At 44.0% G+C, this 19,023-nt stretch overlaps 1 protein-coding gene across 1 annotated transcript in view; it reads left to right on the top strand.

Moving 5' to 3' along the window:
* prdm5 (PR domain containing 5) overlaps nt 1–18,567 on the top strand; it is a 33,000-nt gene extending 14,433 nt beyond the window's left edge. The window contains exons 13-16 of the mRNA XM_056277953.1: nt 3,432–3,525; nt 10,738–10,823; nt 15,232–15,336; nt 18,403–18,567. Coding sequence (XP_056133928.1) covers nt 3,432–3,525; nt 10,738–10,823; nt 15,232–15,336; nt 18,403–18,567 — 450 coding nt within the window. The remainder of the gene's footprint in view (nt 1–3,431; nt 3,526–10,737; nt 10,824–15,231; nt 15,337–18,402) is intronic.
* Nucleotides 18,568–19,023: the final 456 nt, after the last annotated feature.

Below are 19,023 nucleotides of genomic sequence, written 5' to 3'. Positions count from 1 at the left end.
AAGCACACAGTTGCACATAAAGCCAATGGACAAACAAAATGATTTTCACTCCATCCTGTGTTTTAAACGGAGCAGTGTCTTTTACTACATAGACCAAGTCATACATAAAACTGCAGCCTATAAAAATCAGCATCATCATGAAATTATCATTTCGCAAACACACTTTCGTAGAGTAACTTATAGTGTAATTTAGTGAATACTTAGGCATTCAGTGTCTCCAAATAGACACATGCCTATTGCAGGGATTAAACTTGAGACCTTCGGGGCGTCCGGGTAGCATAGCAGTCTATTCCGTTGCCTAACAACATGGGGATTGCCGGTTTGAATCCCTGCGTTACCTCTGGCTTGGTCGGGCGTCCCTACAGAAACAATTGGCCATGTCTGCAGGTGGGAAGCTGGACGTGGGGATGTGTCCTGGTCACTGCACTAGCGCCTCCTCTGGTCAGGTCAGGGCACCTGTCCAGGGGGGGACTTGGGGCAATAGCGTGATCCTCCCACGCGCTACATCCCCCTGGCGAAATTCCTCACTGTCAGGTGAAAAGAAGCGGCTGGCGACTCCACATTTATCGGAGGAGGCATGTAGTAGTCTGCAGCCCTCTCCGAATCAGCAGAGGGGGTGGGGCGGCGACCGCGATGATTCGGAGAGCAGGGTGATTGGCCAGGCGCAATTGGGGAGAAAATGGGGGAGGGGGGGACTTGAGACTTTCGGATTACAGGTTGTCCTCTATAATTTCTAATAATTGCTAGCCTTCCACTGCAATATCAGATCTGAATTTCCATCATCAGCGTTGTACCTAATTGCAAGTAAAAGAGAGGAAAAAGAAGCAACAGCCCCACCATATACACTGTCAAATGGTTTATCATAGCTTAAAATACACTTCTTTTTATCCCGGTTACTCCTTATTCCAGCAAAGTGATGTAGCTTGCTGATATGTTGCACAAGCTGATATAATGGACTGTCAAGCTCGGCCGAGACGTCCACCTTCACTATTGCTACCAATCAAAGCCCAGAATCAAGTCCCACTTTGGAGATTAGAAATGACAGTTAGTCCATTAGCTCCACAGGGATTCAAAGCCCCAAACAGATCCCACTGCAGATTATGAGCCCTAAATCTGACAACGTCCGGTGTGGTTATGGATCAAGATTGAAACCAAACAGTTTCTTGGCACTCAGCAAAAGAAAATGTCTTGGAGTTTGCCTCAGAACAGTAGGACTGAAGACAGGCATATGAACTATCTCACTAGTGTACAGAGACCGGAGACTGCTGAGAGGCCTGGCCTTGATCAAAGTCAGGTCGCAGAGAGGAAGACAACTCACTGAGACTGAATGGACTGATGAAGGGTCTGGGACAGATACTGATGGGAAAAGAATATCCATATTAACAAGTAACTTATTTGTTGTTTAATCTTGACACAAGTCACAAACCTGACATTGTGTTGGGGTAGTTATACTTGGTTTCAATGCAAAGCAATTTATTTCAAAAAATGTTCTCCATTCAATCGTCCTTTTCTTAATACTTGTGGATTGGTCTGCCATACCTCAAAGTATTACACACTTGTTTCCAGAAAATACTTAAAAAACTAGTGAAACTGAAGTGTTTTATAATTGAGTATGGCATTAATATACTTCTTAACAGGTTAAGTTTTTGCAGTGTGCTCTACAGTCTTCGTCATCTCTTTCCATTTCTGCATATTACCAGAAAGAATGGATCATTTGATTCTTGTCACCGGGTTTCATTTTTCTCCAGGTGTTAATGTCATTTGCAGATGTGGATCTTGACTCCATTCGGTGACATTTTGTAGTAATGGTGTGCATTTAAGAGCTGGTATAGAACAGTATTGTATTACACAGTAAATTTTAACTCCACGGCAAGTCTGAATGGGTGTTACGAGAGATGGAGGTGTTAGCATGTCCGGAAGTGTTTGCATGCGTGTGATTCTTGCATTGTACAAGATGGTGTTCTCTCTCTTCATCCTGGGCTGGAGGTGCGTATGCACGCATGAAATTATAGGGTTGTTTGTCAAGTAATCAATGATACATATAGATCATTCGCTTAAAAGGACTGTTAATGAATAGCTCCAACCGCCAATAAATTCCAGTTATGTTTCAGAACATGATGTTCCCCAGGGAAAAAGGTTGTGTTGCTTGGGGGTAAAGCTATCCTGCTCCTTTATGGAATCAGAAAACTGAGGATGTTCTTCCTTCTTGTATAAACAACTAACCAAACAACGCTATACCAGACCATCTGGGACACATGTGTTTGTATATGTGGGGTTGTGTGTGTGTGTGTGTGTGTGTGTGTGTGTGTGTGTGTGTGTGTGTGTATTTGAATGTTTCTCTGTTCCTATTCGTGTGCAGGCATGGGTGTGTGTGTGTGTGTGTGTGTGTGTGTGTGTGTGTGTGTGTGTGTGTGTGTGTGTGTGTGTGTATTTGTGTGTGCACACAGAGCTTTTGTAACCAAAGACCAGAGGTGTTGGAGGGACACAGGGGGTGATGAAGGGGAGGATGGGGGCCCAGAGAGGAGGTGTTACTGTATTGTTGTACTGCTGTTGAAACTGTCACTCTGAGTTTGAGCCTCTCATACCGCTGTTTATCCTGGGGAATTTACAACAGGCCGGGAGCAGAATTCAGAACATACCTTTCAACAGCGAGAGAGCGAAAGAGGGAGAGGAGCGAGGGGAGGGGAATGAAGGGAAAAGGTAGAGGTAGAGAGAGAGAGAAAATAGAAAAGGAAGGTACAGCACACTCTTTCCACATGCTCTCCCTGGTGTGCATATGCACCCCGTATGAGTCCATACACTTTGGACTGTTGAAGGCATTGGGGGAGGGTTGGCAGGGAGGAAGAGGTGGGGAGAGGAAGAGAAAAAAAAGCACACACACACACGCACACACGCACACACACACACACACACACACACACACACACACACACACACACACAATGCACCTTAGCCTTTGTTCTCCTATGTTTTCACTTCAGCTGCAAATCTGCATCCTCTTTGTTCTTTGATCCTGCCTCAATTATTGTGCGTCTGAGCCACTTTAAAGTCAACATGTGCACTCCTACTAGCAGAGCAGACCGGGGCACCTTACGGGACATAGTCTAATCTCATTTGTCCTTTACCTAATGAGGGAGATCTGTTTAGGAATAAGGTCTTGAGACCCCATTTATGCCTTAAAACCTCTAGATATCGGGTTTGCTTTTATGCCGTATGCATCTTAGACTAACGAAATCTTATCTTTTTAGTATTAGTTGTTTGAAGAGTGGAGAACGCATGATTTCAATATCCTTGATCATGTTCTTGGTAGTGAATTTCTACGTTACAGCCAATCACATTGCATTCTCTAATGTAGGAAGGATGTGAGGCTGAATGTTACAAATGTTTTTTCCTAACACAAACCATATGTCCTTTTATCATTTCCATCCCAGACCCACACAGGGGAGAAGGAGAAGATCTGCCCGTACTGTGGACAGAAGTTTGCCAGCAATGGCACGCTAAGGGTCCACATCCGCAGCCACACAGGTCAGTGGGCCTCCTCAGTTGGATGCTTTGTCAAATTGACCCACCATCAACTGTCATTAAACATCACAGGCTTTGCAAAAGATCTACAGCGTGCATATGACTCGCCAAGTCACATCTGCAAGATTGACAACGCCAATTCAGTACCAACGCCCCCATTTCATCCTGGATGTACATTAAACTGCCTTTAACTGGAGAGCGACACATTCCTGTGTGTTTCCTTACCAACAGGACTGGTGCAGAGAATTGGCACGGCCACACATGGACTTCTTGGCCTCCAGATTTCCTTTACTGAGCGGTCTCTCTCCTTCTCTTAGTTTCTCTGCCTTCTCTTAGTGGTCCCCCTCTTTTCTGTGACTCCCACTTCAACTTTATCTGTCTCCTTCTGTCTTTTTCCCACTCTCTCATTTTCTGTCCTTGTCATCCATGCTGGCTTCCTTGTTCGTGTGTGCTTTTTTTTGGGGGGGGTGTTAAAATCTCGCTCATTCCGGGCCACTGTTGTTTTTCTCGCTACAGATACACCAGCTGAAATCCTCTCAAGCTAAGTAGCTTCTTCAGACAATGGCAGACTCCTTCTACCAATCCCCTAATCTCAAGAATGTGTTCATAGCTGTAGAGTTTAGGATTTTCTTTGAGCTTATGTACCCAATGAATCCAAGTAGAGCTTTCACATCATTACCAGCACACTCTTAGTGACCATTCTAACAACCCGAAATCATTTACCATCCCGCTTACTTATATAGTCAGTGTTTTACATTAAATTCACTTCAGCCAGCGTCATCGTCATCGTCATTGTCCCCAGCATCAGCTTTTCATTTCAACACACCAAATTAAATGATGGGTGTTCCCTGACAACTCCAAGTTTACAACTAGCAACATTTCTGTATATTAAGCCTTTTTTTCCGGCAACGATGAATTTAGGGAGTAAGGTTGAATTTCGAAGTGTGGTTGTGCAATATTCGTCCCTTGACAAGCCTGTAGTAAAAAGATCTACCTTGTCAACAACTGTCTTTGTATCTGGGTGTGTGTGTGTGTGTGTGTGTTTATGGTAGAGAGGGCATGTGGATAGAGCGAGTGCTCCTGTGCATTTGTGTGTTTCCGTGCGTGTATGTAAGCGTTCACGTGTGCGAGCTGCGCGTGTGCATGTTTGCCTGCATGCATGTTAACGTGAAAGAGACAAACTGACAAGACGGAGGGATGGATGGAGAGAATGTGTGCCAGTGTGCGACACAGCCCATTCTGATTGTATTTATATAGAATAAACAAAAGACCCAGACTGTGGGGGAATGCAGGGGGAGGGGTGGGAGCGAAGGGGACACCTCAAAGAAAGAAAGGATGGAGGAAAGAAAAGACCACTCCAAGAAAGCATCCAGCAGGATGACCCCTGACCCTGACTGGCTGTAAATCTGTCCCTTAATTCTATAGCTCGGGACGTTTTGTATGTTGTGTTTTTGTGTGAGGAGAAATAAGGTTTGGTGAAAGTGTGAGTTGTTCCCTGAACCACTATCCTGACAAGGCTTATCTTGTTCAACAACCGTGAGGCAGTAATTTGGTTACATATGACCCCCCCCCCCCACCAAATTTAATAAGTCAGAAAGCTTGCCATTGTAACTTATGTGGATGCGTGAAATTATGCTAGAAATGTGACGTGCACACATCTTAAAATGCACCCAACGCGTTAATAAGACTTTTAAGATGTCTGGTTTTCCTGTCAGTAATCTCTTAAAGCGGGCCCCCAGCTGAGCTTAAGACTTGTACATCGACAGCTTCTCTGGACGAGTGAGAGAAAAGCTTTATCTTATTTGTCTTCCTCCTGCCACACGGGGAAAAGTCAGTGGTGGTTATTTACCTGCTAAACACAGAGCACTTTTAGAGGCTTCCCTGGACACCTCCCCCCTATCATTTTACCAGCCCACAACACTGATTTCTGTGAGAGAAGAAGAGAGAGTGATGAGAAAACAAAGCAAGAGACAAAAATACGGGGAACATTTTAGGTGTTGCACATGTCTTGATTTTTGATTTTGCTTGGACATAGTGCTGTTTCATATCTATCAAATCTGCCTTGATGGGCATCCGGGTTGCATAGTGGTCTATTCCGTTGCCTACCAACATGGGGATCCCTGGTTTGAATCCCCATGTTACTTCCGGCTTGGTCGGGCATCCCTACAGACACAATTAGCCGTGGGAAGCTGGATGTGGGTCTGTTTCCTGGTCGCTGCAGTAGCACCTCCTCTGGTTGATTGGCGCACCTGTTTGGGGAGGAAGGGGAACTGGGGGGAATAGCGTGATCCTCCCACGTGCTATGTCCCCCTGGCGAAACTCCTCACTGTCAGGTGAAAAGAAGCGGCTGGTGACTCCATATGTATTAGAGGAGGCATGCGGTAGTCTGCAGCCCACCCTGGATTGGCAGAGGGGGTGGAGCAACAACTGGGACGGCTCAGAGAAATAGGGTAATTGGCCAAATGTAATTGGGGAGAAAAAGGGGGGGGGAAAACTGCCTTGATGAGTTGAGTATACATACCCCACAACAAACGGGGGGCTATTACAACGCAGCATAGCCAGAGTAGAGTCTGCACACTGTAAAAACTCAAACACCTTTATTAGACAATATTTCAGTCCTAGTTCAATCTTCATCGAGTCAAAGCAATTATTTTTGACCAGACGAACATCCGACTAGGATCAAAATGTCTAATAAAGGTGGTGCAGTGTGAATACTCTACTTACCGTCTGTCAAACCCTTCTGGCATCAGGGAGAGTTGCCTAGCCTTCCCTTTGTGAATTGTATTTACTTTCAGCATTGATAAGTGACACTTGTCAAAAAAAAAACATGAAGCATGGCGAGAGCAATGTAATAGTTATGTTAGCTAAGGGTGTTTCCCCATCATCTGGCATAGGACTGGCACAAACACTGTCTACCATACATCATAGGTCAATGTGATTTAATTTTCCATGATGTGCCATGATGTGATGTGGTGAGAAGCACAAGTGGGGTTATGGAAAATACAGGCTTGTGTGCCAAAGGAAATGTTGACAGAACGCAGTGCCTCAGTATCATACTGACATCATAGGACATGTCATTATTGGACTCTCACAAATAATCCCTATAACAGAATAATCCTGTAACTTAATGAGCTGACATGCAACAGCTTAATTTTGTATTCAGTTGTTTTAAGATTTAAATTACCCAGTATTTATCTGGCAGCAATGTTTGGTTAAATATAGGGATCATATGGTACCTTGTCAGTCAAACATATACCATAGACATGGATTCTGCAGAAGTCTGGAAAATTTTAAGGATACAGATTCAGATTCTGGTGTTATTAGTCTGTGCAGGCAGTGCAGAGATTGGCCAAAAGCTGATGTCTTGAGATGTCTTAATAGAAGCAGAACCTGAAATAGGGGTGTATCTATTAGACTGCAGATGATGAGTGAAGGACATCACCCCTGCTGTGGAATTGTGTTACAGCTGCTATTTTGTGGTGTCTGGACAAAACACAAGAGTCAAATCCACTCCATGGGTGCACCTGGCAGAACCCACTGGATCACCTGTTTATTTAGGAGGATTTTTTTTGTTTTTGTTATTGTAATGATCATGTACAGTAAGATCCCAATAAGGATTGAGTGAAGCCTTGCTGATCCTATGATGAGGGGTGGCTACTACAGGTTTTAGGCAGTTAATTTGAGCGGTGTTGATTGTGCTCTGAGAAATGTGTCAGATGTGTGCATCAGATCAGACTTCAGATCCGTTGCGTGTGTGGTAAGGTGAATGTGCGGGACAGGCAGGGAGTGGTGCCGTTTGATTCAGGTTCCCTCACATGGGCAAGTTTAAGAGAATCGTTTGAGGAAGTAGAAAAATCTACCGAGACCCTGGCCTAAATGGAAAGGTCAAGTGTAAAAGTTGTTGGGCGTTTCCATGACTGATCAAAGGCAATCTCTTATCGGCTTCAACACATTGATATCATGTTACCTCAGTGGCCCCTGTCGGCATGCGGCACAGGGTGGAGAAAGAGGGGCGATGGAGGGCCACTGTCTGGCCGGACTGGAGGAAGCCAGGAATTAATTTCTGATGGACAGCACTAATGTCTTTCAGACCGGGGCCTGGAGCTACAAAGCATTCTCCATAACATGAAGGCTGTGCGGCAGGCAGGCGACAAAGCACACCATCTGCTAACCAGACACGCACACACACACAGGCGTGCACATACACAAACACACACACTACACATAAGGGGTGCCAAACGGATCGATTAGCAGACAAGGAGTGTGAGGGCCACAGCAGGGGGTGGGGGAGACACTCAGGGTCAAATAGATGGTGTACTGTTTCAGCACATGCTAAATCAGTTACCATCTCCACATACACACACATACAAAGCCAGGCTCAGTGGTGCTACAGCCACCCTTCATAATCCCCAAACAATCTGCCTCAATCTGGTGAATAAGTGGATGGTTTCTAGTTTCAGTAAAGCCCGGCAGAACAGGCACAAAGCCTCTTGCATGACAAATAGAGATGAATGTTACAGTTGGATGTTGCTGCTTCAGTGATATTTGTTTGTTTCCTTTCCCACGAAAGGCTGTTTGGCTGGGTTGTGCACTACAGTGTATTGAATAAGGAGGAGACAGTGTTTGAGGAGACTATGAGGGGACTGCTTTTTACTCTGAGCAGCAGGTTGTTTAGTTGTATCAGAGATGGGTGTCAGAAAATCCTCTGTTAAGAGCTATGCACCGTCATTGGCATTTGGCACGATAAGCCTATCTGTACTTTACAAACCGCCTTTATCAAAGACATATACTGTTAGAAAATGGATTACACACCCACCGTGCTCTGCATTTTGCACTTTAGTCATTTTGCAGACACCCATAACCAGCAACTAGGCATATGAAGGTTAAGTAGGTGAACTGGTGTGCACTTATTGTAAGCCCCTGTGCTTACAGGGTGTGGGTGTCTGTAGTATGTATTAGCTGACACTCGCCAACTCCTGGGAAGGATGCGATCCAAGCCACAGAGTACACTGGCACACTGTGCTCCAGCGCTATTAGCACACTAATGCCTTCCCCAGAGCCCAGGGCTAGTGCTGGACCTTAACCTGATACCACACATGCTACACAAGACGTAAGATTTGCTCTCCACTGTCTCAAAACACATCTGGGATTCAGATTTCCCTGTTTGTCAACAAAAGGCCTCCTAGAGGCTGAAATTGAGCAGGAGGGGATTTTGGACTTGAATTCTGATCTGCCCCCCGCACATGTTGGAGACTGTGTAATCACTCTCTGCATATGTCGCGTTAACCCTTTCCACACCGCCGTGAGGTAACACATTTCATTAGTTGGTTTTATAACACTCAACTTTGTGTTCCTCGGAAGCCCTCTTGTGGGGGTTTATGGCGGCTTGGATCCAGACTTGGTTTCTATAAATCTCATGGTCGCCATTGAAGTTTTTGTTTAAGTCTTACAGACCTCAGGTTACTAGGATGTTACCTTTTCAGTCCCAAAGCGACATTCGTTTCTCATACCCATGTTAGATGCTCTCCATTGAAAAACACGAGGTCCATCCGAACAGAACAGTGTCAGAATATCTGTGTTAAATGCTCTCGGACAGATTTGAAACCTTCATTACCATAACTCTGAATGGAGTTAGATTGTAGAAAAGGCAGATAAAGACATCAGTCCTCACAAAAAAACTCATCTTCATCAAGGTTCAGATAAATTGTAGGCATTTACTCACTGTACAGACCTGAAGTTATATCTCTCTCTAACAATGTTATGTTCTTAAAAGCGATTGGCGATATCCCTCCTCTGACTCCCTGTGTGTCATCTCTGATTTAATAAGCATCTTAGCATTTTGAATCCCAGGGAAACACAGGTAATTAACCTTATTACTTAAAGGGGCAAAACATCTCCCCTATCAATAAAGCTACTTGCTCTCCTTTTGATCAATTAGGCACTTTGGAGAGATTACGCTACTGCAAAATGGATGAGAAATTTCATTGCAACACTGCAAGAACTGACACAAACGTGCAGGTAATCTGTATCTGTTTTAGGCAATGTTTTATAAATTGCATTTGCCTGCTGGCGTCCCGCAGGAGCTGTTCTATTTACATTAGCAGGAGTAGTTCTTAATTCAGATGAGAGTAATTTGCTGTCTAAAAATCCCTTGTTTCATTACCCCAGAAACGAGGCAAGGTAAACTAAGCTTTATGTTTGATTTTTGTCTTTGGTCCTGACTGTTGAGATGTGTTTATCTATAGTGTGACAGCAGTAGTAAAAAATCCAAGTCCCTGAATGAACATACAGTTGGAAAAATTGAATTTAGCAGTTGTTAGACACAGTCTGTTTCCTAGTCAGTAATTTACTGTATTTTTCTTTCTAAAACTCTCGTTTCATTGTGGTTCTGTGGCTTACCTCATATTCCTACTATAGATTAGTAATCAACCCTGGTGCTCCTATCTGGCCTGTGGATCAGCTCAAGGGTAAATAGATCCACGTGTCGGAGGGCTGTTTGACTGACAGCCTGTCAATTCCTCTTTGCCATTGTTGGTGTGTGCTCAGATAGGATCTCCAGGAGCTTGGTTGGTTGGACTGCTTTTGATCCAACCGGGATAAGCCACATTGCAGCTGTACAACCTCAGATGTGCTCCTAGACTATGGGCCAGTATTCATTTATGTACCATTGAAAGCTGCAGATTTTCAGGACTTCGTTTGAGATGTTGGATGTTTGCCTTTCAAGTGATCGTAACGGTGAATCAGGCTCCTAGAGAGAGACGTCTGCTCCAACAGTACCCAAACCATGGTATTTGAGGTCCAGCATGTTAAAAATTGCTTTGGAAAGGGGCAGGAAAGAGCTAACAAATGCCAACAGATCCATCCATCTCTCCAAGAGGTCACATCAGCAATCAGCAGGGCACAAAGAAACCAGTGTATGTTGTGTTTGCGTGTGCGATGAGTAGATTTACTGTACATGGAGGGATTGTTTCAATAATGTTTAAGATGATGTTCCCGAGATGAAAGTGTGAGTACATCCTCTCGGTTGTAAGAGTCTTAATTCTTAAACACTACATGGTGTAATGTTAGTGTTGTAAGTGTATAAAAGAGTCTTGTCTTGCATGACGTCAGCTTTGTATATGAATAACATGATCCAGTATGCTATGATGTCAGCTTTGTTTGGGAATGATATGGTCTTGTACACAGTGTTTTGACAGATTTTTTTTTGTCTCTTAGGTGAGCGCCCATACCAGTGCCCCTATTGTGACAAAGCATTCAGCAAGAACGATGGCCTGAAGATGCACATCCGCACCCACACCCGTGTAAGTCCTAGCATGCTCTGCAGCCACATGCTCAACCCACTTCTTCTTCTTGTCAGTGTGCAGTTTTTGTTCCAAGCACTATTTGGGTAGTTGTGATGACCGTACCCACAGGAAAATTATTTTATTTTATTCCAAAAAAAAAAAAATCACATGTGACCCCAGAATGATTTACTGTGTATTTAATAAGTTATATTAAATTTCCCAGAAAAACATACATACTGTGTACTTTATAGATTTAGCCAAGTATGTGTTAACTACACACTATGTCTACTCTATATATGGTGTGTGTGTGTGTGTGTGTGTGTGTGTGTGTGTGTCAGAAAGAGTGAGAGAGAGAGAGAGAGAACAAGAAAGAGAAAGAATGACAGAGGAAGGATGGGGATTGTGATGATAGAAAGAAAGGAAATAGGATTTAAAGTGCAGATGCCCCTGAAACTTTATCATCCAGTTTAAACTGCTATTCCTCATCTTTTCTGTTCTTGCTCTTACTTTGGAAAACTCTCAGGAAAACCCTCACACTTTGCCTAGACCATGAAATCCTATCTCTATAATATCTAGCGCAGGAAAGTATCTACAGTCAGATTCCTCAAAATGTAATTTGAGGACACCACGGCTGCTCCTGTAGTTCTTTCACCAAGAGCTTGATTAGGCCTATAGACACAAAAGAGAAGCACAGGTATTTGGATGCAGACACATGGGAAAATTATAAAGTTAGTATCATGTGAAGTTCACCATTTGATAAGCGGAGGACAGATTCATTTATAGACGGAAACTTACTGTGCGATGAAGCGCCACATTTTGAGGACACAAAAGGCGTTATGTTGATGCCTTGAACGTGTAGGTGTAAACTGAGTCAACAGGTGGAGAAAGAAAAGGTACGGCTGTGTTGATCCTTGTGAGGTCATTTCCCTGGAAGGGACATTGACACCCCGTGTCCCAGCACTCCTTCTTTACCCATTAGAGTTCAGCAGCAAAATGCCACTTCCCCTTCTCTCTCTCTCTCTCTCTCTCTCTCTCTCTCTCTCTCTCTCTCTCTCTCTCTCTCTCTCTCTCTCTCTCTCTCTTTTGCTCTTCCCCTCTTTCTCACGCTCTCTTTCGGTATATATTCCCCCCCCACACTTTCCCTCGTTTTCTTTCGCGCTCTCTCTCTCTCTCTCTTGCTCTCTCTCGCTCGCTCTATTTCTTTTGCTCTCTCTCTCTCTTGCTCTCTCTCGCTCGCTCTATTTCGCTCTCTCCCTCGCTCGCTCTATTTCGCTCTCTCCCTCTTTCTCTTGCTCTCTTTCGGTATATATTTCTGCCGCCCCTCCCACTTTCCCTTGCTTTCTCTCTCACTCTCGCTCTCTCTCTCTCAGGACATGACTGACAGCAGAGCAGTGTCAGCAAAAAAGTTTAATATAAATTTAAGAGGTTCTTTTATGATGCTCCCTCTCTTTATTGTTTTGATTTTACTTGAAAACATAGATATCTGGCCTGGACGGAAACCTTTCCATAGAAACAGGAAGGTTCAATTCTCAAATGAGTAGCTGATTAGACTGTTACATTAGACGGATGCTGGGTCCTAATGTTCCCAGATCTGCCTTTGCTCATAGCACTGTGATCGCTCTGAAATATGGGCTGAAAAGTGACAAACAGCAGAGGCGGATGAAGTCACTGTTGGGCAAAATAAATGTCATTTGGCAGCAGGAGCCGCACTTGAGCCTTAATGTACAGAAGATTTTAGATGGATGTGTTTGTAGCATGCACATTCGTTCCACACACTACATCACTGGCTGCAGTGAGACACATTCATGATGCTGCTCAGCACTGCTGACATTTCCCCGGGTCTGAATTCTTTTATTAATGTCATTTTGATCTCTTGGATGGGGACAGAGCGATATGAATGTCAGCGCGTTGACTCAACTGGCTCCTTATGTGCAAAATAACATGTTTTTCTGTTTTGGCAGTGAAACAAATCATTCTTGTCATTTGTCTGGTACATATTTTTTCATTTGTGGTTCATATTCTCCGACTTAATCCAGAAAGGGATGGTCGTCAACATTATGATCGAAGTTACTGTGGTAGATATAATGGAAGATATTTGGTATTAGTATGCTATCATAGCTTTGGTATTGTTAAATTGATATAATACTGACATTAGATGATGAAATCCATCCCACCCAGCTATATGAATTGCTTGTTTTTGTTGATTTAATGTCACGCCAGGATATTAAGGAGGATACGTGACAACCTGTAGCCATACTGCCTTAGAAATACCCGCATGTTTGGCATGAAACGTGAGACCCCTTGAAGTAAACAAGCAAGGGTCGATGCTTGCATTCATCGATGTGCTGGCTGTAAAGTGGTCAGTTTGAGAGGAAGGGCTCATCCAAAGGTCAGAGAGTGAACAGCTGCTGATGAGGGAAGGTCACCAGGTACAGATGTTCGATGTTACCAGGGTCATATTGAGGCATTCTGGGTAGACCACATCACCTAAGTCCATCCATGTGTTTTCTGACCTTTGAACACTGACCCTTTCATAGTTTTTTTTTTGTACGTTATTCGAGAACCACTTTTTCCCTGATGGAAAGTGAAATCCTTACTGGGGAAGGTGACCCCTGTTAAACCAGCAGATTAAACTGGAAATTTACATTACACAGGCTTTCATACGTTCTTTGCTTCCCAAAGACACGTCTCCCACTGACTTACAACTCAACGATTGTCTGGGTGTTTCTTTTTTCCGTTACTCTCACAGATACACACACAAATACTTGCATACTTTTTATAGCTCCTCGCACACATGCCCGCGCACACATGAACACACATGCAATGGACCTGATCTTTACTTCCTTTTGTGTCCTGCGTCGCTGGGCACTCCTTGCCCCGCCCACATGATAGCTGCTTTCCCAGGACCCTTACTTCCTGCATTTATCCTGTTCCCATGACAACTAAGCTTTAAATGGGTAGACCCTTTGCTATCAGCCAGACTTGTCAAAAACAGCTACCCAAGGACTGACAGGCTAAAAAGGAACCATACTCCCTAAGTCCCGCTATCTCTATGGGTCTTGCTGCCCTTAAAGCAAACCAAGTCTTTCAAGTGTCACCACTTTTTCCCTTCAGACTTTCACACACACCTACCCTGAGAAGTTCAGTCCACACACACACACACACACACACACACACACACACACACACACACACACACACACACACACACCTACCCTGAGAAGTTCAGTCCACACACATACACACACACACACACACACACACACACACACACACACACACACACACACACACATACACACACCTACCCTGAGAAGTTCGGTCCACACACACACACACACACACACACACACACACACACACACACACACACACACACACACACACACACACACACACACACACGTTTGTTATTCTTTACTTGTGACTTGTGAGGACTCTCAATGACTATATTTGTCTCCTAGCCCTAACCCTAACCTTAGCCTTCAAGACTACGTGCCTAACTAACCCTTACCCTAACGTTGACTTAATCCTATTACTAACCCTAAACCAAAGTCCTAACCCTAACATAGACACCTAATGAAGTGAGAACCAGCCAAAATGTCCTCACGCTGCAAAAATGTCGTCAGTCTTATGGTTAAAAACTCAAATTCGTTCTCGCAAATGTAGCTGAACAAGAACACAAACACACACATGAACGCACGCGCGCACGCACGCGCACACACACATTGCAGATTTTCGGAAAACACACCCACTGTGAGATAGTTCCTTTGAGTGACAGCCTGACAGGTTTGGGAAAGGCACAGAGGAAATGTTCTTCTGGTAAACTGATGAGGTGTGGAGACGGAGGAGTGATATTCTACAGCCCCAGAGTGCCAGGGCTCTGATACACGTTCAAAGGGATTTTCCTGGTGTGTTTTCCTTACTCTTTAGAGGAACCCACGTGTTTCTGATGGCCCCTATGCCGGTCATTTCCTCCTTACTTCAGGGGCTGTACAGTCTCTTGTTTCATATCTTCATAAGCACACAGGGAGCGCACCAGAGTGTGAAGATAGAGGATATGAGTGTGTGTGTGTGTGTGTGTGTGTGCAGGTGTGTGTGTGTGCGCACGTGCGTGCATGCATATGTGCGCGTGTGCAAATGGATGTGTTCAGGGAATGTTTCACTGTGTTTTGGTGTTTTCCCATGTTGCTTGTGGGTCTGTGCATATTCTATATCTTGTGTGTGTGTGAGTGTTTTTATGTGTGCGCATATGTGCACCATTGCACATGTGTGTGCCTTGGTACATTTTGAACACATATTTTTCTCCAGGTTTTGTCCATATGTGTAAGAAGTGGGTAAGCATAGTCTCAACTGTTGCCCTGCTGTATTCTGAGAGATGATATTCCCCTCTTGAGACTCTGTGTGTGTCTGTCGATCCCTGCAGGAGAAGCCATATAAATGCAGCGAATGCAACAAGGCCTTTAGTCAGAAGAGAGGATTGGATGAGCATATGAGGACCCACACAGGAGAGAAACCTTTTCAGTGTGATGTGAGTGTCCAGCATCCTCTATTCTTGGCACCAACAATGTCTTTCTTCAATGGATTCCCGGATATTTTTGTCTGTGTGGTTTGTATGTGTGTGTGTGTGTGCGCTTCAGCAGCTTATGGCATTAGGCCAAATGTGGTGGGGGGACTCAATAAGAGACAGATAGCGATCTCGCTCCTCTGGAGGGGCCTAGTGGGCTGATCTCACGTAAACACATTGAGAGGATCAGAGGCAGAAATTACCCTCTGCTTACAGTGCTGCAGGAATAATAATTATTCTCAGAGAGCACACGCGGCAGAAGATCGCGCCGTTGTTCAAGAAATGAGAAAACTACCAGAAAACTTTTAAGTCTCTTCACATGCCACAGAATTCTGTAATCTATCCTGGAAATTAAAAGCATGTTTCCCCTGCCCCTGATATTTTGCTTAAAAAGCCATGACTGTGTTGTAAGAATGTCTTAAGATTCCCAAAGCCAGTCAAATTTTACTAAACCCTCTCAACTGTTTGACATGAGGAGTTTGTCTGGCCTAGGGCTCTTGTTACCAGATTCGATATACCTAAATCCTCTGGAAAATCTTTTTTTTTTTTTTTCTTTTCTTTTCTTCTTGTTGTTAAAGCAAAGATCACCACTGGTCTAACCCTAATCCTGCGCGGGCATGCGTGTCCAAAAGCTTGTATCCATACAGCTCTTAAATCTATAATATCATCAAAAGACAAGTTTGGAAAGGATCCATTGACAATTGAGTGCGAGGCCGACTTTGTGGATTCACATAATATTAGTGTGAGCTTTTACACCAAAATAAGTCATTGCATCGCCATGAAGTCTAAACCAGGAACTGTGCCCGTAGCTCAAGAGAGTCACCCAGGGTCCTCTGGAAGACCACAGAGTCAGAATCCTATTCACTGTCAGTGGAGCAGCTCCAAAAAGTGTCGCTTGGTGACATCCCACATCAGTCTCGACTCTCTTTTTCTCTCGCTTTGCCAGAGACTTTTTCATGTACGCAGCGCTAGCCTAAACTATTCAAGATAATGGAAATAACATGTGGGTTTTATTTTGTTTTTGTTTTTTTGGGGGGGGGGTGATTTAGCTTAAACAAAAGAGTGTACAATTGCATGACAGTTTTCCAGACAAGCATGTAGAGAGAGAGAGAGAGAGAGAGAGAGAGAGAGAGAGAGAGAGAGAGAGAGAGCTCTGGTCAGCTACGTGTATCGTAGGAGCTTTAAAAGATTTGTAGGCACAGAAAAGAAACATCTGGATTAAGATGAGACAGGGACCCTGTCGTCCCTTCAACCACTGCCACTTTGTGTCTCTCTGTAAATGTCAAAATATCTCCCTGACACTGGATCGCTTCTCAGATCAAACTATATTTACTGCTGCGTGGATATTAAAGCCAGTGCATGGTATAACAATCCACAATTGTTTGCATTTTCTCAAGGGACCTTGGATATCGAAGCTAGATTATAGGCACATGTATGAACTCTGCGTGTCAGTCTCTAGAGGCGAGTGTCCAATCAAATGGTCTGCAGATGAATCAGTCGAATCGGGTAGGAGTTGCGATCGCTAGTACCAGAAAGGTGGATAATGGTGAGGGGTTATTATAGAGCCTTCAAAATAGTTTGATGAAGTGCTCCCTCTCACAACAGTGTGAGGTTCATATTACTTCCACATTACCCCTTAACTTCAAGAAGTAGTAGCTTGTGGGAGATACTAGCTTTTATGATGCATCTAACACTTAAAAGCCTTGGAAAACCTGTTTTAAATTGGGTCGTTTGGTTTGGAAATGCACAGAAATTGATACCAAAATTTCATCAGAGACTAGTGGGTGATTTTTTCTCTAGTTTTGATAGGTTGAATGAAAAGATTAAATCAGGGTCAAACCTATTTGACCCAGTTATATCTGGGTCAAATAGGTTTGATAATCTGCCTTGTTGTTTGTGTGAATACAGCAGCAACACCAATGACTGACAGAGACGGAGTAGATTCAAAACCTGCTAGCTACTGTTTCTTCTATTCTTTGCCAATAATCAACATAAATGAAATTATACATATTTAATTATAAATTATGACTAAATTATAATTAGAATGCCTTTATTGTCATTGCACATTATTGTACAATGAAATTTGCTGTGCAGCTCCTAAAACAGTTCATTTAACATTACACACACACACACACACACACACACACACACACACACAACTGCCCATACAGATAATAATGATAAAAAGATAAATAAAAAAGTAATAAAAAAGAAGTGGCATATCAGAAGTTGATATTGCTCATTGTACCAAATGCTATTGCACCTTATAAAAATATTACTGCACGATATATACAGATATCTACAGATGTTGCTGCACATTCCATCGTTGTATAGAAATTCTAGTCCAGTTGTTAGTCCTGTGGTGGGAGTGTTATGATGATGTTTGGGGTGGGTGGGGGGGGGGCAGTGTTTTGAGTTCAGTTCAGTGGTAGCTCTTGGGTAGAAGTTATTTTTGGGCCTGGAATTGCAGGTCTTTAAGGTGCTGATGTGTAATGGTGAATATTTGACTAGTGAATATTAATTATAATTAATTTACTTGTGTGTTAATCTCAGATGTGATTCAAAGAAGGAAACTACAGCTCTCCTTCCCTCTCATAGACTCAGGCACCTCTTGACGTCGGCTGCCCTGAAAGCAGCAACTTGAGCCGAGCGAGAAAAGGACATGCTGCGATTCTTGAACTGATGTGTTGAACTGCAGCTGAATGCCAGCCAATGACGGATTATCATGATTGATAGAGGACGTTGAAGTCATTTGTATCGTGTAAAATGCCTAATTTGAGATGGATATTAAGCTGAATACACTCCATCTTGTTTCTGGGGGGGGGTGCGTTTCTGCCCCCAACACCCCTTTCATATGCCTTTCAAATCACTCCAGGTTTCTTTGACTGAGCCCATGATAAAGCTTCTGCATGATGTTATGACAACATATAGTGATCATGCGTTTCATATGCAAGATCAGAAGTCGACAGGGTAAAAGGGTATGTGCCTCTAGGTTTTGGCAACTAAAACTGTGTCTGCTCTATTCTACAGGTTTGTGACCTGTCATTCAGCCTGAAGAAGATGCTTAGCAGACACAAACTCACACACAACCCAAACCGGCCCATGGCAGAGTGCCAGCTGTGCCATAAGAAGTTCACCAGGAACGACTACCTCAAAGTGCATATGGAGAACGTCCATGGAGAAACGGAGGGCTGACTAAAAATAATCAGATTCCTCAGTGTCAGGCTAAAATTGTTAAAAATACTGTACATATGCATCTGGGTAGTGTGGCGTTCTATTCTGTTGCCTACCAACACAGGGATCGCGGGTTCGAATCCCTGTGTTACCTCCGGCTCAGTCAGGCGTCCCTACAGACACAATTGGCCGTGTCTGCGGGTGGGAAGCCGGATGTGGGTATGTGTCCTGGTCGCTGCACTAGTGCCTCCTCTGGTTGGTCGGGACACCTGTTCAGGGGGGAGGGGGAACTGGGGGGAATAGCATGATCTGGCGAAACTCCTCACTGTCAGGTGAAAAGATGCTGCTGGTGACTCCACATGTATCGGAGGAGGCATGTTATAGTCTGCAGCCCTCCCCGGATTGGCAGAGGGGGTGGAGCAGAAACCGGGACGGCTCAGAAGAGTGGGGTAATTGGCCGCATACAATTGGGGGAAA

The sequence above is a fragment of the Lampris incognitus genome, chromosome 3 (genome assembly GCF_029633865.1).
Source record: "Lampris incognitus isolate fLamInc1 chromosome 3, fLamInc1.hap2, whole genome shotgun sequence".
In the NCBI taxonomy this organism is placed as follows: domain Eukaryota; kingdom Metazoa; phylum Chordata; class Actinopteri; order Lampriformes; family Lampridae; genus Lampris; species Lampris incognitus.
This window is presented reverse-complemented; position numbering and strand designations above follow the sequence as displayed.